The 24,896-nt window shown below is 40.6% G+C and overlaps 1 protein-coding gene across 5 annotated transcripts in view; it reads right to left on the bottom strand.

Moving 5' to 3' along the window:
- ADAM23 (ADAM metallopeptidase domain 23) overlaps window positions 1–24,896 on the bottom strand; it is a 190,915-nt gene that overhangs the window by 128,261 nt on the left and 37,758 nt on the right. For all 5 annotated transcript variants that reach the window (XM_084998747.1, XM_084998745.1, XM_084998748.1 and 2 more), the window contains exon 3: window positions 21,916–21,992. In XM_084998747.1, coding sequence (XP_084854873.1) covers window positions 21,916–21,992 — 77 coding nt within the window. The remainder of the gene's footprint in view (window positions 1–21,915; window positions 21,993–24,896) is intronic.

Raw genomic sequence — 24,896 nt, 5'->3', positions numbered from 1 at the left:
GTGGCTCAGATCTGGCACTGCTGTGGCTATGGCATAGGCCAGCAGCTGTAGCTCAGATGAGACTCCTAGCCTGGAAACCATGGGTGTGGCCCTAAAAAAAAAAAGCAAAAATAAACAGAATTGACAAACTTGTGCCTATACTTCCAAAGAAAAAAAGGGAGAAAACTCAAATAAAATAAAATAAAATAAAATAAAATAAAATAAAATAAAATAAATAATAATAATTTTCGAACAAGTCATGCAATTTTGAACTAAAAAAGTACTCCCAAACAGCCTATCTTGAGGAGCGCTATAGAGTCCAAACAAGGAACTTGAAGGACAGGTGTCTTGCTGATGGCGCTGGGGTAGGAACGGTTTGTCTTGTCGCCTTTAATCCTCAGACCTGAAAACCTTGCCTCAAACCGCTCTTATGAAAAAGAATACTTAATAGTGCCTTGCAGTTTGCTCATTTTTTATAGTTCACCAAATCAAAAGCACCCAAAGAACCCACATCCTCAAAGCTGGATGAAAAGGTAGATGTATTATTTACTTCTGAAAGCACTGCTGTCACTAAATGTTTGCATTCCACCACGGGTCCATTAATGATTTCAGACAAACAAAATTAACTAAATCTCCCCAAGGAAAAAGGGCACAGAGGCATTTTTAACCCCAGTAAAATAACAACTCTTCATTTTTACAACCCATAAAACTATTCCTGGCTGTTAAAGCTGAATCAGGTAGAGATGACTGTGATGGTGGGGGGAATGCATAATAATGACTGTGCATCCTATTTGCAGTAGCCAAGACATGGAAGCAACCTAAATGTCCATTGACAGAGGAGTGGATAAAGAAGATGTGGTACATATACACAATGGAATATTACTCAACCATTAAAAGGAAAGAAATAACGGCATTTTCAGCAACATGGATGGACTTAGAACTCATCATGCTAAGTGAAGTCAGTCAGACAATGAGACACCAACATCAAATGCTATCACTTACCTGTGGAATCTGAAAAAAGGACACACTGAACTTCTTTGCAGAACAGATACTGACTCACAGACTTTGAAAAACTTATGGTTTCCAAATGAGACAGTTTGGGGGTTTGGGGGAGTGCACTGGGGGTTTGGGAAGGAAATGCTATAAAATTGAGTTGTGATGATCGTTGTACAACTGTAAGTGTAATAAATTCATTGAGTAATATAAAAAAATAATGACTGTGCATCAACAGCCCATCATTTATATGCATGAAGTGAACATTCCGTACCAAACATTGACTCTACAGCAAAAATAAATGGATGCCCAAATTTATTGCCCCCTGGGCTATCCAAAAGTATGAAACCGCTCATCTTTGAATTACTCATCCTTCAAAATTTAGCTCAATCATCCCTTCATCTTTGTAGTTTTCCTGTTCCAACCAAAATTGTGGGCTCCATAAAGAAACTGCATCTTATTCTCCGTTTTGCCTTAACCTAGGACAGTGCACAGGGATCAAGGGAGGGAGAATGAGCCAGCGCCAGTAGTCACATAAAGAAACCCTCTACCACTGTCCAAATAGCTTTAAAGAGCAAAGCATCTCTTTAGGGTCAAGTACCAGGTCAGTGAGTGTTTAATGAATTAATACTAAGGGGAATGAGGAAGAGCCTCAGATGCAATTTAAGTCTAAGAAAATCTACCGATTTATGAGCCATAGTCTTGTCCTTATGCTGTGAGATTCTTTTTGTCACATAGTTTAGTCTGATTTATTACACGCATGAAGTTATTTGGGGAAAAAAATAAAGGAAGGAGAAATGAATTGTGCATTCTACAATGTGTTAGAGATTTCCAACCTCTTGCTTGAAAAATATTCCTGTAAGAAATAGATTTTCAATTTAAAAATTATTTTAATTGAACTGAAGACGTGAAAATTTTTGCAGAAATGGTCACATGAAAAAGCCTATATAGAGTGTTTTATCTTTTTTCTTTGGCAGCGCCCACAGCATGCAGAAATTCCCAAGCCAGGGACTGAACCTGAGCAATAGCAGCGACTTGAGCCACAGAAGTGACAATGCCAGATCCTCAACTCACTGAGCCATTGGGGAACTCCAGATTGGTTCATCTTTAAACAAAATCAAAATATTAAAGCACATAGGCATCATCACAGAAGATGAGTTACAACTGACCATTTAAAGGGAACATTTTTTGGGACTTCCCATCGTGGCGCAGTGGTTAACGGAATCCGACTAGGAACCATGAGGTTGCGGGTTCGATCCCTGGCCTTGCTCAGTGGGTTAAGGATCCGGCGTTGCCATGAGCTGTGGTGTAGGTCGCAGACGTGGCTCGGATCCTGCGTTGCTGTGACCCTGGCATAGACTGGTGGTTACAGCTCCAATTAGACCCCTAGCCTGGGAACCTCCCATGTGCCGCCGGAGCAGCCCAAGAAATGGCAAAAAGACAAAAAAAAGGGGGGGGGAACGTTTTTATAAACAAATCATAATAAACCCTAGTTTGGATTTGAATATTGGCAACTTTATCACAATTAATTTTTAAAGATTAGGGAAAATGATCTTACACAATGATTCTAGTCTGTGAATCATCAAAAAATTGATTCTACTTACCAAAGAGAAACAGATTCAAAGATTTTGAAACCCAACTTATGTTTACCAAAGAGGAAATGTTGAGGAAAGATAAATTAGGGGAGTGGGATTGACATACCCACACTATGAGATACAGAATAGACGGGTAATGGGGACCGACTCTATAGCACAGGGAAATTTACTCAGTATGGTGTAACCTGGATGGGAAAAGAATCTGAAAAAGAATGGAAATATGTATATGTATAACCGATTTACTTTGCTGTCCACCTGAAATTAACACAACTTTGTAAGTCAACTATATTCCAATAAAATTTTTAAAATAAATAAAGTGACACAGAAAATAAAATTGGTTCTAGAAAATAATAAATTCTTATTAGCAGCAGATGATGGCCAAGGATCTTAATAAGCCCTTTAATCTGAAGTCAAACCCTTACTTTATATAAATTTTTACAGTATCTAGAGGAAAACAGTAAATTATTTTGGGGGACTTGATTTAGGCAAAAAATAGGAGTAGTGAAAGTAAAGCAAGATGTAAAAGGCAAGTGATACAAAATTTATTTTTCTATTTATTTATATCTAAGGTTCACCTTTGGGAGCTTTTGAAACATAACTTCAATGAGATTACTTTATACTGAAAAAGTCTCAACTCTCAAAGGCTCTGACAGTCGGTAGTCCTGAATTCTGACGCCAGCTCTCTCACTGTGCGATTCTTTTTTTTTTTTTTTTTTTTTTTTTAAGAGCAGGAAAAAAGTATTTAATGAATTACAAGTCAAAACATGGCATAAAATAAACTGCCAGGATAGAGTACATGAAATAACATTCCATTTATTATGAAAAGCATACACAGAAGAGCCAATTCGTCAGAAGCAGATTGTAGGAAATCCAACCCATGAGCAGGTCAGTTGTGCTTCCCTCGTCTGTCACTTCCTCTGTGCAGGTTCCATGGGGAGGAACATGGACCGTTTCTATTGAAATAAAATTCTGCTGAGATGTACTTAAACAGCAATTACTATTTATTCAGAGCAAAAAACATCAAAGCCAGGTGATGAGAAGAATGTAGACTTCATTAACCTTCCTACCCACAGTTCCTAGGGGAGTGGGATTGATACACACGCAGGAGAAAAACAATCTTATTGCTTACAAAAGAAAAATCCTGGAGTTCCTATCGTGGCTGGGTGGAAACAAATCTGACTAGCATCCATGAGGACACAGGTTTGATCCCTGGCCTCGCTCAGTGGGTTAAGGATCCAGCATTGCCATGAGCTGTAGTGTAGGTCACAGACTTGGATCTGGCATTGCTGTAGCTGTGGTGCAGGCTGGCAGCTGTAGGTCCGATGAGACCCCTAGCCTGGGAACCTCCATATGTCATGGGTGCGGCCCTAAAAAGACAAATGATAAAAAAATAAATTTAAAAAAGAAAAATCCTTTAAAAAATAGCAACTGGTGGTACTTTTAGGCATGTACTTACAAAGCTGCCCCAAACATATCATCCTGCAATGAAAAAGTTTCTATTTTTTCCTCCAACTTGCTGTGTGGTTTCATTAATTTTTCCAAGACTGCATTCACTTCATGCCCCACCTCTCTTGCTTTTATCTTCAGGCCCTCACCTTCTAACTGTCAAGGCTTTGTCTGACTAACTCTTGACACTTTAGGTCTGAGTTTAGACATTTAGCTCCGTAAACATTTAGCCTTCCTAGTCAATCCCACCCCTCCTACAGGGCATAAAAGCATCCTCAATTTTCCCCACCATGGCACCTCTCAGCATGTAATTTACATGCCTGTGGACTTGTCTTTATCCTCCATTATTCTGCAAGCTTTATGAGGGAAGGGTTTCTCCCTGGCAGCTTCAACATTGTCTGGCACTTAGCAGGTATTCAATAAACACTTTGGAAATAAAAAGTGCTTGAAATGGTTCATAAAAGGCTTCAATCAATAGAAATCTATCCATCAACCCACTGAGGTTAGAGAGTACTTTATGCACTTGGCTAAAAGGGAAGGTCAATATGAGAAGTTCATTTAAGTAACACTTCTGGTCATTCACAAAATCCTGGTTGCAGACATTAACTGTTATGCTACTGAGTGTCCTGCTACATCAACACCAAAGGGCTAAACTTCTCCCTGATACAGACAAACTTCTTTTATCAGATAACAGAAATTATACACTCCAGTATGTGGCCTTTCTCACTTAACTGTCACAAAAGTAAGATCTAAATTTAGTAACTAATGTAATTAACTCATCATGCCTTATAACAGCTAATTCTCTGTGCTTTTCAATTTTTTGTCAAAATTAATTTCTACTGCAATTTTTCATTAATCATTAAACTGTCTTCAAAAGACCAAGAAGTAGTCTGAAGAATGAGTCAAGTTCAAGTCTAATCTGCCCACATTCTGTATGGGGTTGGATACCTACAAAGGGTTTCCTTTAATCCATCAGTCAAGAAATCGTCTCTTAATTCAATACATAGGCTTAGATTTAATAAAAAAAAAAAAAATGCTAGGAGTTCTCGTTATGGCTCAGTGGGTTAAGGACCTGATTTACCTCTGTATATCTGAAGATACAGGTTCAATCCCTGGCCTCGCTCAGTGGGGTGAGGATCCAGTGCTGCCACAAGCTGTGGTGTGGATCACAGATGCAGCTCAGATCCAGTGTTGCTGTGGCTGTGGCATAGGCCACAGCTGCAGCTCTGATGCGACCCCTGGCCTGGGAACTTCCATATGCCACAGGTGTGGGCCATAAAAAGAAAAAAAGAAAAAACAATGTTATATTATCCTATTGGCAATTAGATCCCTTTGATTTTGCTAGAAATTCTTAGATGTCTGTTTTTTATTTCTTTTAAGTGTGAGAGTCTGTCACCACAGCTCATTTCTGGGCAATCACAGTCTTCTCCTCTCTTGAAGACTAAGAGAATCTAAGTCTGGCTCCTAAGGCCCTCCAGATTTCCTCAGTCTGGTGTTTAATTTCCTTGGGTCCCATTTACCCATAATAATTATTGTTGTCAACAGACATGATTGGGTCTTACACAGGAAGACGGCACTCAACACCCAAGAGTTACAGGAGATCTCATCTACCTATGGAAATCAAGAATCTGCATAAATAGCAATGGTTTAATTGTGATTTTTTATTTTATTTTATTTTTATTTTTTATACAATGATTTTTATTTTTTCCATTATAGCTGGTTTACAGTGTTCTGTCTTTAATTATGGACATCATCCTCAAACAGTTTGGAAAGTAAGTCAGATACTTATCCTTAACAAATAGAACTAGAATCTATTAACATTTAAGCAATAGTCATTTTAAAAATTTTAAGAGTTTCTGGACCTGATCTACCAGCTTAAAGATGGGTCATCAAAAGCAAGTGATAATGATATCATCCTAAGCATCTAATATAGGTTTATCTCTTCCGACAGAAATGCCCAAGGGAGAACTGACAGGTACTCACCTTATCAGAGAAAGTAAGGCAAAAAGAACTATCTTGTGCTACGAAATCAAAGTGTTTAAAAATATACAGGAAAGGATGCCTTAAGGAGAGAAACCCCATAGCAACTCATTCATGTCAGCACTGGAAATCTTAGAAAACTACTGGCCCTGTAGGACATTAAGGAAGTAATTTTTATCTGCATCATATTGCACATGGTACAGTGGCAATCAATACTGACAGCAACTTTGGGGATCTTAAGATTCCTTATTATCACAGAAACTTTATCTTATTATTACTTATTACTTATTATCACTTTATCTTATTATCACAGAAACTTTCTCAAAACTACTTAAATAGTTCTACCCTTCCTACAGTACATGAATGCAAAAGAGACCACAGCCTCTTAAAACAGCACTTGGAAATTACAGCAGCAGACTTAGCTATCAGAGACCAACAGACTTACCCATTAACAAGCAGCAGCTTAACACTGACTGTCTCACTACAATAAATAAGCAATAAATGAATAAGGACAGAGTACTTGTTTGCTAGAGCTGCCATAACAGAGAACTATAAACTGGAGGTTTAAACAATAGGAATTTACTTCCTCATAGTTCTGAAGTCTAGAATTCTGAGAGCAAGGTGTGGGCAGTGTTGGCTTCATTCTGAGGTTTCTCTCCTTGACTTGCAGATGGCGATTTCTCCCTATGTCCTCACATGGTCTTTCCTCTACACACATATGTCTGTGTCCAAATTTCCTCTTCTTAAAAGATACCAGTCAAACTGTATTAGGGCCCACCATAAATACTTCATTTTAATTTAATCACCTCTTTAAAGTCCTTATCTCCAAATACAGCTACATTCTGGGTTACCAGGAAGTTAAAACTTCAACTTATAAATTTTGGGGGGACAAAATTCAGCCCCTAATAGATGATCTGGTCTGCTCAAAAAACAGGGTTATTTTTACTAAGAAGGAAGTTTGTAGCAACACAAGCCTTTCTTCAGAAACAAAACAAAAAAAAATCTCAAATGAACAATCTAACCATATACCTAAAGGAACTAGAAGAAGAAGGACAAATGAAACTCAAAGTCAACAGAAGGAAAGGAATAATAAATATCAGAGCAGAAAAAAATGAAATAGAGACTAAAAAGAGAACAGAACATATCATTGAAACTAAGAGCTGGTTCTTTGAAAAGGCAAACAAAATTGACAAACTTTTAGCTAGACTAAGAAAAAAGAAAGAAAAGGCTCTGGTAAATAAAATAGAAATGAGAGAGGAGAAATAAGAACACAGAAATACAAAGGATAATAAGAGAATATTACGAACAGCTATATATCAACACATTAGATAACCAAGAAGAAAGACAAATTCTTAAAATCATACAGATTCCAAGACTGAATCATGAAGAAATAGAAAATCTGAACAAATGAATCACTAGCAAGGAGATTAAAAGAGTAATTAAAAATCTTCCAGGAGATCCCCCTGTAGCCACAGTGGGTTAATGATCTGGTTGTCTTTATGGCAGCACAGGTTTGATCCCTGGTTTAGCACAATGGGCTAAGGATCTGGTGTTGCTGCAGTTGTAGCATAGGTCACAACTGTAGCTCAAATTCCATCCCTGGACCAGGAACTTCCATATGCTGCTTGTGCAGCCACACACACACACACACGCACAAACTTCTAAAAAAACACAAGTTCAGGACTAGAGAGCATCATAGGTAAATTCTACCAAACATTTGAAGAAGATTTAATGCCTAGCCTTCCCAAACTCTTCCCAAAAACTGAAGAGGAGGGAGTGCTTTCTAAACCCTTTCCATGAGATCAACATTACCCTAATAACAAAACCAGACAAGAACAACACACACAAAAAAATTACAGGTCAATATCTTTGATGAACACAGATGCAAAAATCCTCAACAAAATATCAGCAAATTAAATACAATCCATTTAAAGGATCACACATCAAAATCAAGTGAGATTTATTCCAGGGATGTAAAAACGGTTCAACATCCAAAAATTCAATCATTGTGGAGTTCCTGTTGTGGCGCAGTGGTTAACGAATCCAACTAGGAACCATGAGGTTGTGGGTTCAATCCCTGGCCTTGCTCAGTGGGTTAAGGATCTGGTGTTGCTGTGAGCTGTGGTGCGGGTTGCAGACGTGGCTCGGATCCAGCATTGCTGTGGCTCTGGCATAGGCTGGTGGCCACAGCTCCATTTAGACCCCTAGTCTGGGAACCTCCATATGCCATGGGAAGCAGCCCTAGAAAAGGCAAAAAGAACAAAAAAAAAACAAAATTCAATCATTGTGATACACCACGTTGACAAACTGAAGGATAAAAACCACTTGATGATCTCAATAAATGCAGAAAAAACATATGACAAGATTCAACATCAAAAACTCAATAAAATGGGTATAGAAGGAGTGTACCTCTGCATAACAAAGGCCATGTATGACAAACCCACAGCTAACATCACACTCAATGATGAAAAACTGAAAGCTATCCCTCAGGAAGAAGATAAGGATGCCCACTCTTACCACTCTTATTCAACATAGTTTTGGAAGTCCTAGCAAGAGCAATTAAGCAAGAAAAAGAAATAAGAGGTATCCAAAGTGGAAAGAAGTAAAACTGTCACTAGTTGCAGATGACATGATTTTGTATATAGAAAACCCGAAAGATTCCACACCAAAAAACTACTAGAAATAACAAAAACAATAGTAAAGTTGCAGAATACAAAATCAATATGCAAAAATCTCACATGATGGAGGATAATGTGAAAAAATAATGTATATAAATGTATAACTGGGTCATTTTGCTGTACAGCAGAAATTGACAGAACATTGTAAGTCAACTATTATAAAAATTTTTTGTAAAAATCTCTTACATTTCTAATGATAACAATGAGCTAGCAGAAAGAGAAATTTAAAAAACAATCCTGTTAACAATCACGACAAAAAGAATAAAATACCCAGTAATAAATTTAACTAGTAGATGAAAGACTAGCACTCTGGAAACTATTAAGACAGAAGAAGAAAGAATGCATTGAAGAAGACACAAATAAATTGAAAGATATTTTGTGCTCATGGACTGGAAGAATGAAGAGTGTTAAATGGGTCATATTACCTCTCATATCAAGTGAAGTCAGAAAGAGAAAGACAAATACCATATGACATCACTTATATCTGGAACCTAATATAAGGCACTGGAGTTCCCGTCGTGGCGCAGTGGTTAACGAATCCGACTAGGAACCATGAGGTTGCGGGTTCGGTCCCTGCCCTTGCTCAGTGGGTTAACGATCCGGCGTTGCTGTGAGCTGTGGTGTAGGTTGCAGACGTGGCTTGGATCCCGCGTTGCTGTGGCTCTGGCGTAGGCTGGTGGCTATGGCTCCGATTAGACCCCTAGCCTGGGAATCTCCACATGCTGCGGAAGCGGCCCAAGAAATAGCAAAATAATAATAATAATAATAATAATAATATAAGGCACTAATGAACCTTTCTGCAGAAAAGAAAATCACGGACTTGCAGAATAGAATTGTGGTTGCCAACAGGGAGGAGGATAGAGTGGGGTGGTTGGGGAGCTTGTGGTTAATAGATACAAATTATTGCCTTTGAAATGGATTAGCAATGATATCCTGCTATGTAGCACTGGGAACTTATGATGGAGCATGATAATGTGAGAAAATAGAATGTGTACACGTATGTGTAACTGGGTCACCATGCAGTACAGTAGAAAAAAAAAATTGTACTAGGGAAATAACTATTTAAAAAAAGGGTCATATTACCTAAAGCAATCTTCAGATTCAGTGCAATCCCTATCAAAAATTCCAAGGTTATTTTTCACAGAAATAGAACAAAAAAATTCTAAAATTTATATGTAACCATAAAAGTTCCCAAATAGCCAAAGGAATCCTGAGGAAAAAACAACAAAGCTAGAGGTATTACACACCCTAACTTCAAACTATATTTAAAAGCTATAGCAATAAAAACAGCATGGTATTGACAGAAAACAGTTATGCAGATCCATAAACTAGAAGCAATGACCCAGAAATAAACTCACAATATATATCGACGATTTACAACAAAGGAGTAAAGATCATACAATGGAGAAAGGATAGTCTTTTCAATAAATAGTATTGGAACACTGGACCATCATAGGCAAAAAAAGTGAACTAGACCATTATCTCACACCATATACAAAATTTAGCTTAAAATGAACTAAAGACTTGAACGTACTTTCAGAAACCATAAAATTCCTAGGAGAAAGTACAGGAAATATATTCTTCGACATCAGTCTTAGTGATACTTTTCTGGAGATATGTCCTCAGGCAAGACAAACAAAAGGAAAAATAAACAGATGGGACTACATTAAACTAAAAGCTTCTATGCAGCAAAAGAAACTATTAACAAAACAAAAAGACAACCTATGAAATGAGAAAAGATATTTGCAAATCATATATCTGATAAGGGGTTAATATCCAAAATATATAAACAACTCATACAACTCAACAGCCAAAATCCTACAGCCCAATTAAAAAATAGGCGGAGTTTCCTTCGTGGCTCATTGGATTAAAAACTTGACTAGTATCCATGAGGATGCGGGTTCAGTCCCTGGCCTCATTCAGTGGGTTAAGGATCTGATGTTGCTGTGGCTGTGGCATAGGCCAGCAGCTGCAGCTCCGATTCTATTCCTAGCCTGGGAACTTCCATATGCCACAGGTGTGGCCCTTGGAAAAAAAAAAAGGAGATATACAGACAACCAACAAGTACATGAAAAAATGTTCAATATTACTAACTAATATAAATCAAAACCACAACGAGATATCACTTCACGCCTGTTAGAGTGACATGCCTGGTAGTGCTGGTTGGCAAGGATGCGGAGAAAAGGGAACCCTCATACATGTGTGAATGTAAATTGGTGCAACCACAGTGGAATAAAAATTTTTTTAGAAACAGGATTATTTTAGATCCTGTTTGGGCCTTCTGCATTTTCTTTTTTTTTTCCTGTAAATTGCATTGGTTTTTTTTTTTTTTTTAATGATTTTTATTTGCATTTTCTTTACATTGTTTAAATTGACTAAAGTAGTTAAATTATTTTTTTCTCATTTAATGTGAAGAGATGAGCAATCATTAGAATTATGCCCAGCTCTTTGTAAATCAATGGTCCAGGGCTGTAATCCAAGCAGCCACAAAAGAAGGCTCCAGATGGACGGCCCATGCTGCATTCCAGCACATGACTGAATGTCACCAGGCCTCAGGTTGCTGGAGATTGGCACACCTTTCTGGCAGTGTTCATGATAGGATTTAGATTAGAGGATATGAGTAAAGGGCTTAGCACTGGGTCTAGCACCATCTTTACTACTGTTGTAGAAATCCTTCCTTCTACAGACCCCTGAAGTTAGGAGAACAAAGCCTTTAGCCTATGCATTAGCAGCATCTTAAAGACACAGAATCCTGAAATGGAAAGCAATGTTTCTCATCATTTCTAACTCCTCGAGACTCAAACCCAGAAAACATGCCTTCGCTGGCAGCTTCGGCAGCAAGTTTAAGACCAAAAGCCTGAATTCTGAAAAGCCAGTGCCTTCCCTCTCTCAGATGGGTGGAGAAACTCCAGCTGTAAGACTGATGGGCAGATAGCAGGAGAGAAGTGGGTGTCACAATGACACACATGGCCAGCCAGCCCTAGGTCAGGAGTCAAACCAACTCACAAGCCAAGATCTAAGACAAGACCGCCCCCGGCCCCCACTGGGCTATAGGATAGGGGGATTTGCCTCACTCATCAGCCGCAGCTCCAAATTCCTGCTCCTATTCATTCACAAAAGGAAAATGGGGCAGGAAGCCTGTTTCTCCTCCCCATGTTTCTTCTTAGAAACCAAATTTTAAGTTCAAATCTCCAAATTTGCAGAGCTGAAAAAACTTTCAACAGAAGGAGACTGAAATTCCTCCTCTGAATCCAATGACTCCAAACAGGCAGCTTGCCTTCCATCTGCTGCTCAATGGTTCAAGCCTCTTTTAGCAGAGGGGTTCTCTCTGCCTTCATTCATACCAGGAGTTCGAGGCTCTCCTGCTCCCAAACCCTTGCTCTGCCATTTCCCCCATGCAATGCGCCTTTCTTCCTCTCACATCCTTTCACACTGAAGCATCCGTGACAGACTCTGATATGTCCTGCCCACGTGAGCTCAGCAGCCACCTTAACACGCTGAAGACAGGTGACTAGAAATACCTGAGTCTTGGCTTTTTTCTACCCTCCAGGAGGCATGAGGGATACACTGAAGAGTTACTGTTCGCAGAAAGAGCTCTCAGTCAACAATAGACGGGCAGAGGGTGGACAAAACTCCAACTTCCTTGCTCCTCCGTCGGAAAATATTCTGGCATGTTCTAGAGGATGAATCCATGGCTCCCAGGGTTTCCTCAGTGGGAATGAGCCCCAGTTGGGCATGTGGGAAATCACCCTTTTTTAGCTCCCTTCCCTTCCACATCTCATTCCCTGGCTCCCTAAAGATATTTCCTGGAATTCTTATCTCAGGCTCTGCTACCAGGGGAATCAAAACCAAGACAACATCCTTTAACACAAATATTAAATCCCATCTTCCCCATAAAACCTCTCAGCACCAAGGCCTCTCAAGTAACTCTGATCACATTTAATACAATCTGCATACTTTTTCATCTGCTCTCTCTACTGTGGGCTCTCGGAAAGAAGGGACTCTTACACAGCTCTGAAGAAAGAATGAATTAACCATGCTAACTGGCACAAAGGTCAGAGTTTTTATTTAATCTAACTGAAACGACATCAATACGGCTGTTTTCTTCTTTCAAAAGCACTGCATGAACTATTTTTAATGAGCTAATTACTATGTGCATATCCTTCCTTAAATCAGCATTTTCTAGATATTTATCTTAAATTGAATTCCCCTGGCTCCTCAAAAATCAGAACAAAGATCTTATCCCAAATCCAGACCGTACTGGATGTATTACTTCAACCTGTTCATCCTACTGTCATTCTTTTTTTTTTTTTTAATTTTTACAATTGCACCTGCAGTATACGGAAGTTCCCAGGCCAGGGGTGGAAATCAGAGCTGCAGCTGCCAGCTTACACCACAACCATAGCAACACGGAATCCGGGCTACATCTGTGACCTACACCACAGCTCATGGCAACGCTGAATCCTTAACTCACTGAGGGAGGCCAGGGATCAAACCCATATCCTCACAGAGACAACATCAGGTCCTTAACCCACTGAGCCACATTGGGAACTCCCATACTTTTATTCTTACTCGACACTTCTTCAATGTGATCCCTTTCCATGCGGAGACGCTAAGACCACTTCAATCATCCGAATCCTCACACTACCCTACCATTCTCCTGACCCATTAGTACAAAGCTTGAACACTACCGCTGGGTGAAGGGAAACGTCACTGCGCGTCAAGGCAACGATCCCTGCATAGATGAGAAGCAACGATCCCTGCACAGACGAGGGTTGTAGTTGAGGTCTGTGCACTCCTCTGAACCGAGGATGCTGCACTGATTTTCCTATTCTGAAATTCTTGGTGACCCAACCACAAATGTCATCACTCTCTACATATATATCCTAAGGCCCAATCTAGGGATGACTCAAATCTAGCAATGTCTCTCCATTGAATTTATTGAAGGTTACAGAGGCCTTAACCTTTTTTTATTGAAATACAGTTTATTTCCATTATTATATGAGTTTCAAGTATCCAACACAATGATTCAATATTTGTATACATTACACTGCATTTAAAGTTATTATGAGATAATGATTATAGTCTCTATGTTATATAATACATCCTTGTAGCTTATTCACTCTGTACATAGTAGTTTGGGCCTCTTCATCCCCCACCTCTATCTTGCCCTCCCCCCACACCCCTGGCAACCACTAATCTCTGTATCTGTGAGTCTGTTTCTGCTTTGTTGTACGCATTCCTTTCATTTTTTAGACTCCACGTGTGATTACATACAATGAGAAGTTTAACCTTTGTTGAGAAGCAAGTTACCATTCCACGTTCTAGTCAATACAAAATGTACACCAAGGACGGGGCCAAGACAAGGTTTGACCTCCGAATACAATTCTCCTAATGAAGTGAGACTGAAGGCTGTGGCTGGAACCTAAGAATAAAGGGGCTTCCCAGTGAGTCTACAGAGGCATCAGATTTGACCTGGCTACTCTGTTCCAAGCAGAGGAGCTAGAGTAACAACAGCAAATACCTGAATATTTGGTCTGAGTCGATATAGAAGCACCAAGGGATTCCTTATCTCTCCCAGGAGCAGATATTTTAGCCTGAGAAGCTCTCAAGCCTCATTCCATCATTTTAGATAAAGTAACCCTAACTCATGGCCCAGTGGATGTCAGGCTTTGCCCGATTGCTCTTCCTCCCCTACAGAGAAACAAGAAGTGGTAGAGAGAAGGTTTAAAGAGTTGATAAAAAGAAGTCCTTCACTAGAACTTCCCTAAGAAGGAGAAAGCTTCTATGGGGTCCTCTTCTCCCAGATGCTGAGATGAGCATGCAGGGAGGAACTAAGAGTGGTCCTCAAGGCAGGGTGACACATCTCCTGTGGTGCCCTCCTTATCCAGTATCGCCTGGGAATTGTTCTTCAGCCTCTACCCTCCCGGGGAAATGGAGAGATTGAGAAGAGTGTCCTCCAGAGACCACACTTGCTCCTCCAAAACCCTCCCCTGCAGTTCTCCTAGGGTGGCCCCTTCACGACAGAACCCTCTGCTCACACTGCAGTATGGAGTGCAAACCATAGACAACTGACAATTACACGTGCACAATTCTTTTAGCTTGGCACATGTTTGACAATAATGATAAGGCATTTAGCGTTTCATCCTTGGTCCAAAATCAAAGTTGATTCTCTTGGTTCCCTTGGTCCTGTGAAACAAAGTCCTTACTCTCCAAGTTTTAGATCCTCTCCTTAGTTCTAAGATACAGCTATTCGATACAGATGTCTTACACTGATTTCACCCAATCAGAGCTCTCCCAGACACTGTTCAAGAAAAACGTACAGGAGAGGTTTGTAAGACCCCCTTATTCTCTCCCTGGAGTAGGTGTTCTGCCATTTTTACCAACAAGACTTTGTACCTAACACACCCTAGGATTTCTTCCCTCTCTGCACCAGGCAGAGGCCAGAAAGATCCCACAGATTTCACTTCACAATAGACAGGAGAGCGTATTGAAGGCCTCAGCATTCACATCAGATACAATCAGATGGAGAATAAAATAGTTAATGACTTACAAGTCTTGTCATGTTTTTAATAGGCTTCTGCTAAGCAGCTGTAGGACAACTGGAGAAGGACCAAACACATCAAAATATGTTTTCAACTCAACAGAAGTGCATTGTTGGAATTCTTAGTGTTCATCACCTTGAATGCATACCTACCTTGGCTTGCCACACTGTCTCCAGTTTTCTCTTCAGTCCAGCATCCACAGGAGAAAGAATACATAACATACCACCCTCATATACAAAAGTCAGACAAAAAAAAAAAAATACCAAAGCCAAGACTTGTGCTTTTCTCATTAGATCATAATAAGCTCCATGAGATGAGTGACTGTCTTTTTCAATCCTGAATCCACCTACTCCCAGCCCAGTGACTGCCTTGCTGTGGTAATAATAATTAAGCATTAATACAAATATGGCTGTGATTACAAGATACCATAAACTGGGTGGTTTAAATAGCAGAAATGTCTTCCTTACACTTCTGGAGACTAGAAATCCAAGAACAAGGTGCTGGCTGATTCAATTCCTGGAGAGGACTCCCTTCCTGGCTTGCAGACGGCTGCCTTCTTGCTGTGTGCTCACATGCAGAGAGAGCCATGTGAGGAGAGCAAGCTCTCCAGGGTCGCTTCCATACAACGCTGATCCTATCAGCTCAGCGCTCCACTGTATGACCTCATTTAACCTTAATTACCTCCTTAGAAGCTCTGTCTCCAAGTGCTGTCACATTGCGGGTTAAAGCTTCAGGAGAAGCTTCAGGGGGAATTCAGTCCACAGAGCAGAGCCTGCCCTTCCAATGAGCAGACACAAATAAGTACCACACATTATTTCAGTTGGTCCTTACAACACCCTAAGAAGGAAACTAAAGCTTAAGAGGCTAAGAATATATCCATACAATGGCACGTTTCTCAGTTACAATACAGATGAACCTTGAAAACCTTACACTACGTAAGGAAGCCAGTCACAAGAGGTCACAAGTCGTATAAATCCATTTATACGAAATGTCCAGAATAGGAAAATTCATAGCAGAAGAAAGTAGATGAGCAGTTGCCAGAAGCTTGGGAGAGAGAGGGATGGGGAGTGACTGCCGTAGGTCCAGGGGTTTCTTTCTAGGCCACCAAGAACGTTCTAGAATTAGATGGTAGTAATAACTGAATGACTCTGAGAGTATAATAAAAACCACTGACTGGGTCACTTTAAAGTAGTGAATCTTACAGCGTGTGAACTGCACCTCAAGCTACTACTAAAAAAGAAGAAATGTGCCCAAGGTCACACAGCTAGTAAGTGACAGCCTCCAGATTCAAACCCAGCTCTGTTTGACTCCAGAACCAAAGCGCTCAACCATTACGTAGCTCTGATCGCAGTTATTCCCAATTCACATTTGCTGAAGACACCAGCAAATCTGATTATAGGTAATATGGCATAATTCCAATCACACATATCAGAGAGACAATCCTCAGACAATCCTTGGGGACCGCTGAGGATCAATACACATTAGGAATTGTCAATCTCATAATCCTTTTGAAACCTTCTGTAACCAAAAGCATCAAAACAAATTGAAAAGGGGAGTATCCTGGAAGGAATATGACCAAAGGTCCTCTGAAACCACAGCTAGGACTTTCAGGCTAAAAAAAAAAAAAAAAAAAAAAAAAAAGTAAATTCAGAGTTCCTGCTGTGGCTCAGCTGGTTAAGAACCCGACCAGTATCCATGAGGCTGTGAGGTTCGATCCCTGATCCCCTGCTCAGTGGGTTAAGGATCCAGCGTTGCTGTGAGCTGTGGTGTAGGTCACAGATGTGGCTCGGATCTGGCATCACTCTGGCTGTGGCAGAGGCTGGTGGCTACAGCTCCAATTTGACCCCTAGCCTGGGGACTTCCATGTGCTGCAGGTGTGGCCCTAAAAAGACAAAAAAAAAAAAATTAATGTAAAGCCTATGGTGTGATGCCCATGCTTACTGCACCCACAGTGCATTTCACCCAAACGCCTCACCGTGGACAACGGCCCCTGCACGGTCTGACCACATGGCTTCCTCTCTGATCTTACCTCCTCCATCTCCCACCATCCCCTGCCCAGCACTGCACTCCAGTCACACCAGTCTCAGTCCTTCCTGAACATTCCACATCCTCCTCAGCAGCTGCTGTCTCACAGGCCCTTCACCTTCCCGCTGCATGTGGTTCTCATCTTGGACAATCAGGTCTCAGCTCAGTGTCTACACAGGCAGACCTCTGGCTTCTGTGACCTCTAAAACACACTGGCCACCCCAACTGAAGTCCTTCCCCATCCCATAGCCCAGCCGTATGTTCTTCAATGCCCTTGTCCTTATTCAGTGGCTCACTGTCTGTCTCGTCCCCTGAACAAAGCTCCACTGGGGGAGACAGAGACTTTGCCCATCTCATTCCCAGCAGCAGTGGTACCTAAAGCAATTGTAGGCATACAGCAGGCGCTCACTCAACATTTGTTGAACAAATAGATAAAACATGCACCTCTGCCATGAGATGTTTCAGCACACCAAGGCCTTACTCATTCAATTTGTGAAAGCACAGACTCAAAAAGGCTCTCCTCTTAGGAATTCACATTGGGGCAGTCTTCACAAGCTGGCAGTCCAGGCCTGGTGAGGTCTTTAACCACTCAGATTCCAAGGCTACCATTTTTACTAGTTTATGTTAATATCTTTGTTTCATTCCTTCACTGAGCCCACATACTTTCTCTATAGCATTTCCCCTTCCCTTCCTTAACAAATTAAAATTTTTGTAAAGGAGTTCCCTGGCAGCTCAGTGGGTTAAGGATCAAGCATTGTCACTGTTGTGGCTCCAGTCAATGCTGTGGAATAGGTCTTGAACCCTGGACTTGAACCCTGGAATCTTGAACCCTGGTCTGGGAACTTCTGCATGCCATGGACACAGCCAAAATAATAATAATAATAATAATAATAATAATAATAATAATAATAACAAAATAAAATAAAATTGTTGTAAGTAGTGTGGCAATGACCCCCTTTGGCAGAAATGAGATCTCTCGTTGCCCAGAAGCTCTTCCTCCATGACTGATTTTAAAACTCTCTTGACTCTTTAAGTTTATTCTACTGAATCGGACTTTAGTTGATTCAAGCCATTGAAAGTTCTTTAAACTAGAGACCCACCGGGCCAACGCTTGTCTTACTCTTAGCCAATTCCCTCATGTCTGGAGGTCATACAAGTATTGCACACACACTGCACTCAGAAGGCTCAGGACCCTGCACAGAGGAGATACCATGTGGTTACAGCTTTCATGGTCTCCCTCTCACTGCATTTACTTTTCTCTACAGAGACCTCCATTTTTTCCCAGTCCAGAAGCCTCTCTTGACCTCATGTCCCTTCCTACTCAGACTGGATTCTGTTACTTAACCACCTGAGTTATTCACAAGTATTCAAAGATCCCTGCCTCCCCTGTTCTTCCTCTGAGTTACCACCAGAAAAACTGAACCTTGATCCATACCACAATCTGCCTTCCTCCCTCACACACGGCGGTGATGGAGTTGGTGGAACACTCCAGGTTAAAATAATAATAATAAAACACCATCAGGGACAGTGACACTAAGACCAACACATAACATAGGACTTCTAATGAAGATTGCTCATAAATTCTTTAACATGATCTTAGTGAGCTTCCTCACCCATTTTTCTCAGCATTAGCTTAAACTTTCCTCATTTTCCTCAAGCCGCAACTCCCTCTTCCTCTCCATCCCAATCCCTATGGCAGAAAAGGCCATCTCCTAGATGAAGGACATCTTCAGAGATGTATTTCCTGAATTCCATCCCTCCTCCTGCAAAGCAATCTCTACCTGCCTATAACACACCCTAGTACCGTCACACAAGTTAGGAATGAACTGTCTCCCCTGTTCTGCCCTTGTGTTCTTGATCTCACTCCCTTCTATCTTCACTCAGACCTAGTTACATAAGTTTTGTCCTCTCTCTTCTGTATCTTCAACTCTCCCTCTTATCAGCTCCATCTCTTAGCCTAACACTTGCTCTAGTATCCCTAAAAACCCCTTCTTTGACCCCCAATGTCTTCTTCTGGCTACTATGCTAGCTCTCTTTCCTTCTGACTCAAACTTTCCCAATGAGTACGGCTATCACCACACCATCTCCTCTCAATCACCCCCAGCCCACTATAATCCTGTTTTTGCCCCGATGTTCACTGACAAATGCTGCCTTTAGACCATCAGAGAGTATTTCATGGGTAAATACAGAGGCAATCTTTACTCCTTATCTCACTAGATCATTCCACTGCATGGGAGGCTATATACCACATCTCTCTGTTTTGAAACTCTCTATTCAATCATTCTCCTGATTCTCCTCCCACTACCCAAGTCATTCATTGTCATCCTTCACTGGCTCCTCTTCCTCTCCTCAACTCTTAACTACCTTCCTAGTTTATGCTCTCCTTATTTTACCCGCCCTCCCAGGGCAATCTTCTTCACAACTGTGTTTGCCATTAATGCTCATATGGAAAGTGCTTTCAACTCTACTCTCTCCAGCCCCACCTCTTCCCTGAGCTTCACACTGTTATATCTACCTACCACCCACACCTGGCTTCATGTATGACCCAAAGCCCCTTAAATCAATTATGTCTACTTTTCTCTTCACCATTTAACCCGTTTGTTCCCTGTGCTGCCCATTTGAGCTGGATCCCACCTTGCACCCAGCCATGCCATCAAGGCACCTGCTAAGTTCAACTCTTTTTCTGCCTTGTCATCTACATCCAAACAATCCTAATGATTTTATCAAATGAAGATTTCTTAAAAGCATTCCCTTTCCATGCATTTTAGCACTTCCTCAGAGTAGTACTACTGTTTATTCCCATTACTTCATTTTTCGCCATTTAGGGGTTGGTAGCCAAGAAATTGAGCATGACATGCAAGATCTTCCATGAGTTGAGCTGTCCCTGGCCTACCTCTTCTGACTCATCTCCTTCTGTGTCAACCTAGTAATTTGCTAAGAAATTCAACAAAAGATTCATGCTCCTTTTCACATGCCACACTGCTACATGGCCCTGCCTCCTTAGCCCACACTCTCTCCTCTGCCTAGAGCATAATTCTCCATTCTCTCTCTCTCTCCCATCCATCCCCAACACTTCCCTTCCTCACTAGCACTTGTCCTCCAAGATGTAACACAAGCATCACCTTTCTTAAGATGCCATTTCACACTCCTCCAGCCTGAAGAGCTCCCTTTCTTTAGTGCTACCACAGCATTACATGTTTATCTCCAACATAATCCAAAATTTCATATTTCATATTCCTCTAAAATTATAAGTTTAACTATTGACCTCTCCCAACTAGACAATAAGCTCCTTAAAGCTAGGACTGCTCATAGTAGGATTCAACTTGATTTGTCTGCATATTAAGTATTACTGGCAAATAATTTTCTGATGCATCTCTAAGTACCCTGGACATCCCCACATGACCCTTTCTCAGTCCTCTGGAAAGTTCTGCTACGGCCAAGATGTTTCAATGTTCAGACATATAGCAATGTTGGTTGCTATCACCAAAGTACAATCTGGAGTGACAGTCTCCACTGCAGTAAGACTTAAAGGAACAGAAGATCGAAACAAACTAAAATTAGCCATGTCTTGCTACTCAACATAGTCTAAGATTTGGTAAGACAAATCTCTTAGGCAGGCGCAGTGCTGACCCAGCACCGTGAAAAGGAACTCAACCAATCTTCAACAGACTCAAAGAGGAAAACCTGCAATATCTTTAACACAGGAATTTCTGAGTTCTGCTGATTCATTCTGACTTAAAGCTGCAATTACACTTGAGTAAGGAGCACCCAAGCTGACTCTGCATTTTTTTTCTGCAGAGCTCACAGAATTTGGCATACAAGAAATGTAATAGTTGTTCTTTATGGTCTTTTGCAATTCTCAGATATTGGCTGCGGTCACCTTCATTATGGTGTCTGATAGCATTATGTGGTATTTCTCTGGCAAAAAAATGCAGTCCTGGTCAAAATACTGATGAGAGTTTAAAATATTGACTGGAGCTTCTTAAAGTAAAGAAAACCATACAGGAAATCTCTTTACCAAAGAAAGGCTCACTGCTAGCTCAATTAGAGCCCTGCTCTTGTTTGTGCTTTGTACAAAGACATCTGTGCAACTGGCTCCAACTGGGGAAATAGCATTTAAATATCAACATAAACACATGCTCAGAGAAAAATGGGGTAAATCTTCATCAGGACCAAAGTTTCTAAGAAACTGTATTAGAGCAATTTATGAAGCAAAGAACCTTCTCAAAAGAGGTATTTGTAAGTCATCATTTTCTTTGTTCTTCATATAGAAGTTATGTGAATTGCATATCGAGAGTCAAAATGGAAGAAATTTCTAGACTGAAGTCTAATTATACTTGAGTCAGTAATTTATCATGTTTGCTATATATAGAAATGATTATAGTTAACATTTAATTAACTAGCATTACTTCAAATATTTATTCCATTTAAAACCATAACATCAAAGTACTGTATTTCAGATATTCAACAAGTCAAACGTTAAATGCCTTTTCTTTCAGGAAAAAAAAGACATAATTAACTTCGGATTTATATTTTTCTTTAAGTGCTATATGACACACAATCAGCTAGAAAATATCAGTTGCTTCAACAACAGACCATATCTTGATTAAACCATCACCATGAAGTAGAGTTTATTGCACTTACTTCTTAACAGGGTCATAATGAAATACTTACTTGTTCAGTGTGAGGTCAAGAATGAATTTGGAACCGAAGGCTTCAATCTGGAAGCTTGCCTGGGCCAGATGGACAGCCTATGGATTCAAAGAGGCAGAAAGAGCCTTAGCTTACTTCCTATCTTTAAAGCTGATTGCACTGATATCAAGAATGATATTTCATAAGAAAAATTTTATGGACAGATTTGTTTCTTTATGGATCCTTACATAACAGTTCATTTCTTTAAAAAGAGATCAGGTGCATTGTCACAGTCTTACTTTGAAGACCTAAATATCTGTGCAGCAAGGAACTAGTTCTTTAAAAGGAACCCATCATGATAAAAATCAAGAGCAGATTCGACTGGACTTCAAAGTGACCGTGATGAATTATGCAAAAGTCTGACTAATTAAAGCTTGATTTCAGCCTATTTTGTGCACAAAGCTAACTGATTCTTTCTGCACACCTAAGTGAAAAATCATGTCAGTGCTCCACTCTTCATCAGGAACTGGAACTTTCTCTAAATGATTTATCAGCAGAATGTGCCAGGAAAACGGGATAGCACAACCTTTTAACTCAGAAAGGACTTAGAACCAGGCCCTTCATAGATACTCTGAGTTTATGTCATCCTTTGAAAATCCGCACACCTTATTGTCCTTATTATACTGACCTTATTGTGACTTAACTCAAAATACAAACATAATCTCTTCTAAACATGAATCAAGTGTTCTAGGTATTAAAGATGAGTCTAGCTCACAGAAGTGTCTTGAACCATGTAAAGCAACAAGCCAGTGAAGTTTTGCTAAGGTTATTTTGCCAAGATAAAATTCTCCTTTGTCGCTCTATCAGAAAAAAGGGGTGAAGGGGCAAGGATAAATGTGAGACCCCCTCTCCCTTGCTCATAAACATCCTCCCTCCAGATTTCATTCCTAAGGCACAGAGGTTATCACAAATCATCTATGAAGTGCTACATGCATGGCAACCAGACACTTTCCACCCCACCTCCACCCCCAGTACCACCCCATGCTCATCTTTGCCTTCCGCCTCCACTTCCTATTACTCATCCTTCCAGGGCAGCCCAACAGCACTGCTTTCCATGAAGCCTCCTTCGCACACCTGCTGGGAATGAACTCTTGGTCCTCAGGGCTTCAGGAGCACTATTTCTATCCCCCCTTCCACCGTGATGTATGATCATTCCCAATTCTCCCCTGCACCGAGGGGGAGCTCCCCGACTCATATTGCAAGGGTCTTGCCAACAGTTGTCCATTAACAACACTGCTCCCAAGTATATGAACTTACCATTAAATAAGCGAATATTTATTGGCAGGACTATTTTGCCATGCTGACCTATAAAATACCACAAACAAACCAGGACTTCAACTTCTTATCAAGCATGACTGCTGATCAGATATTATAGATAGTCACTCTATAATCAATAAATAAAATCAAAAGGGAATTAACATATTAAATTTTTTTTTTTTTGGTCTTTTTGCTATTTCTTTGGGCCGCTCCCGCAGCATATGGAGGTTCCCAGGCTACGGGTCGAATCGGAGCTGTAGCCACCAGCCCATGCCAGAGCCACAGCAACGCAGGATCCGAGCCGCATCTGCAACCTACACCACAGCTCACGGCAACGCCAGATCGTTAACACACTGAGCAAGGGCAGGGACCAAACCCACAACCTCATGGTTCCTAGTTGGATTCGTTAACCACTGCGCCACCATAGGAACTCCCAACATATTAAATTTTAAATAGAGTGATAAGAGAAAAGGCATGTCCATCCCTACAACCATAGGATGCCATGTCAAACCCCAAACAACATGTAGAGGAGGGTCATTGTCCTTGATCTGAGCTTCCTGTATCCAGGTAACTCCTTGAGAGAGAAAGTTCTGTCTTGTTAGGTATGGCTTCTGTTACCTGCAAAGAACCTCTATTTATCTAATACAAAGAGCACAGAGTCTTTAATCTAAATTTATTCTGTGTCTTGAAGCCTTAATTTTTGCATGGAAATTTTCATTTGATGAATAATTTGTCAAGGGGACATTTTTCATCTCTGGGTTCCACAAGTTTTAAAAGCCTTACTTCCTGAGGACAAATCATATTTTCTCTGAAGAATATTAAACAGTAAAGAAGAGCTCATTAATGGCACCCTGGCCTAAAGAGCTAATAAATGTGGTCCTTGGAGCTTCTTTATAAACAAGAATACACTGTAGCACAAAGAAAAACTACACATAAAACAAAACAACTACACTTAAATTATGACATCGAAACAAATAGAGAAAAACAATAAAAATTCCAAAGAAAAGTGTTTAGAATTCAAATGTAAGCAAATCTCTATATTTCTGTTGCCCATCTAAAGAGCCTGACAGTGCCCTGCAAAGGGCTCATTTTACAGCAAATAAGCAATGAGACAAGTACAAACCCCATCAAAATCCTGTCACAAAATAACACAGCCACATAGTAACTGCTTTACGCCATTTTAAAGACATTGTTGGGAGTCATACAATTTGATCATTGTTAAATAAGTTTAAAACGAGTCAATGTAACAACTCAGTTTAACAGAATTTAACAAAAGAGCTAGCAAATAATGTCAATATTGTGATTTTCCTTCGTTTATTTTATTCTCTCATTCCACGCACAGGTGTCAAGTCCCAGGCTGTGTGTAAGGACAGCTGGAAACCCAGCCCCTGCCCTCAAGGAAGTGGCCGCCTCCAAGGAAATAAGCAGGGCTGCCAGCCTCCAGGTGTTGAAGGAATCATAGGAACCAAGCCTTCAGTGACAAAGTGCAGTTTGAACAAAGTTTTTAAAAATGAGTAAGAATCAGAGTTCCCGTCGTGGCTCAGTGGTTAATGAGTCCGACTAGGAACCATGGGGTTGTGGGTTTGATCCCTGCCCTTGCTCAGTGGGTTAAGGATCTGGCGTTGCCGTGAGCTGTGGTGTAGGTCACAGACACGGCTCGGATCCCACGTTGCTGTGGCTCTGGCGTAGGCTGGTGGCTACAGCTC

The sequence above is a fragment of the Sus scrofa genome, chromosome 15 (assembly GCF_054392235.1).
Source record: "Sus scrofa isolate SSC_HxYL_T2T_F1_AM1 chromosome 15, Sscrofa_HxYL_maternal_Yorkshire_Landrace_v2.0, whole genome shotgun sequence".
Classification (NCBI taxonomy): Eukaryota; Metazoa; Chordata; class Mammalia; order Artiodactyla; family Suidae; genus Sus; species Sus scrofa.
The sequence above is the reverse complement of the archived record's forward strand: the minus strand, read 5'-3'. Positions and strand labels throughout refer to the sequence as shown.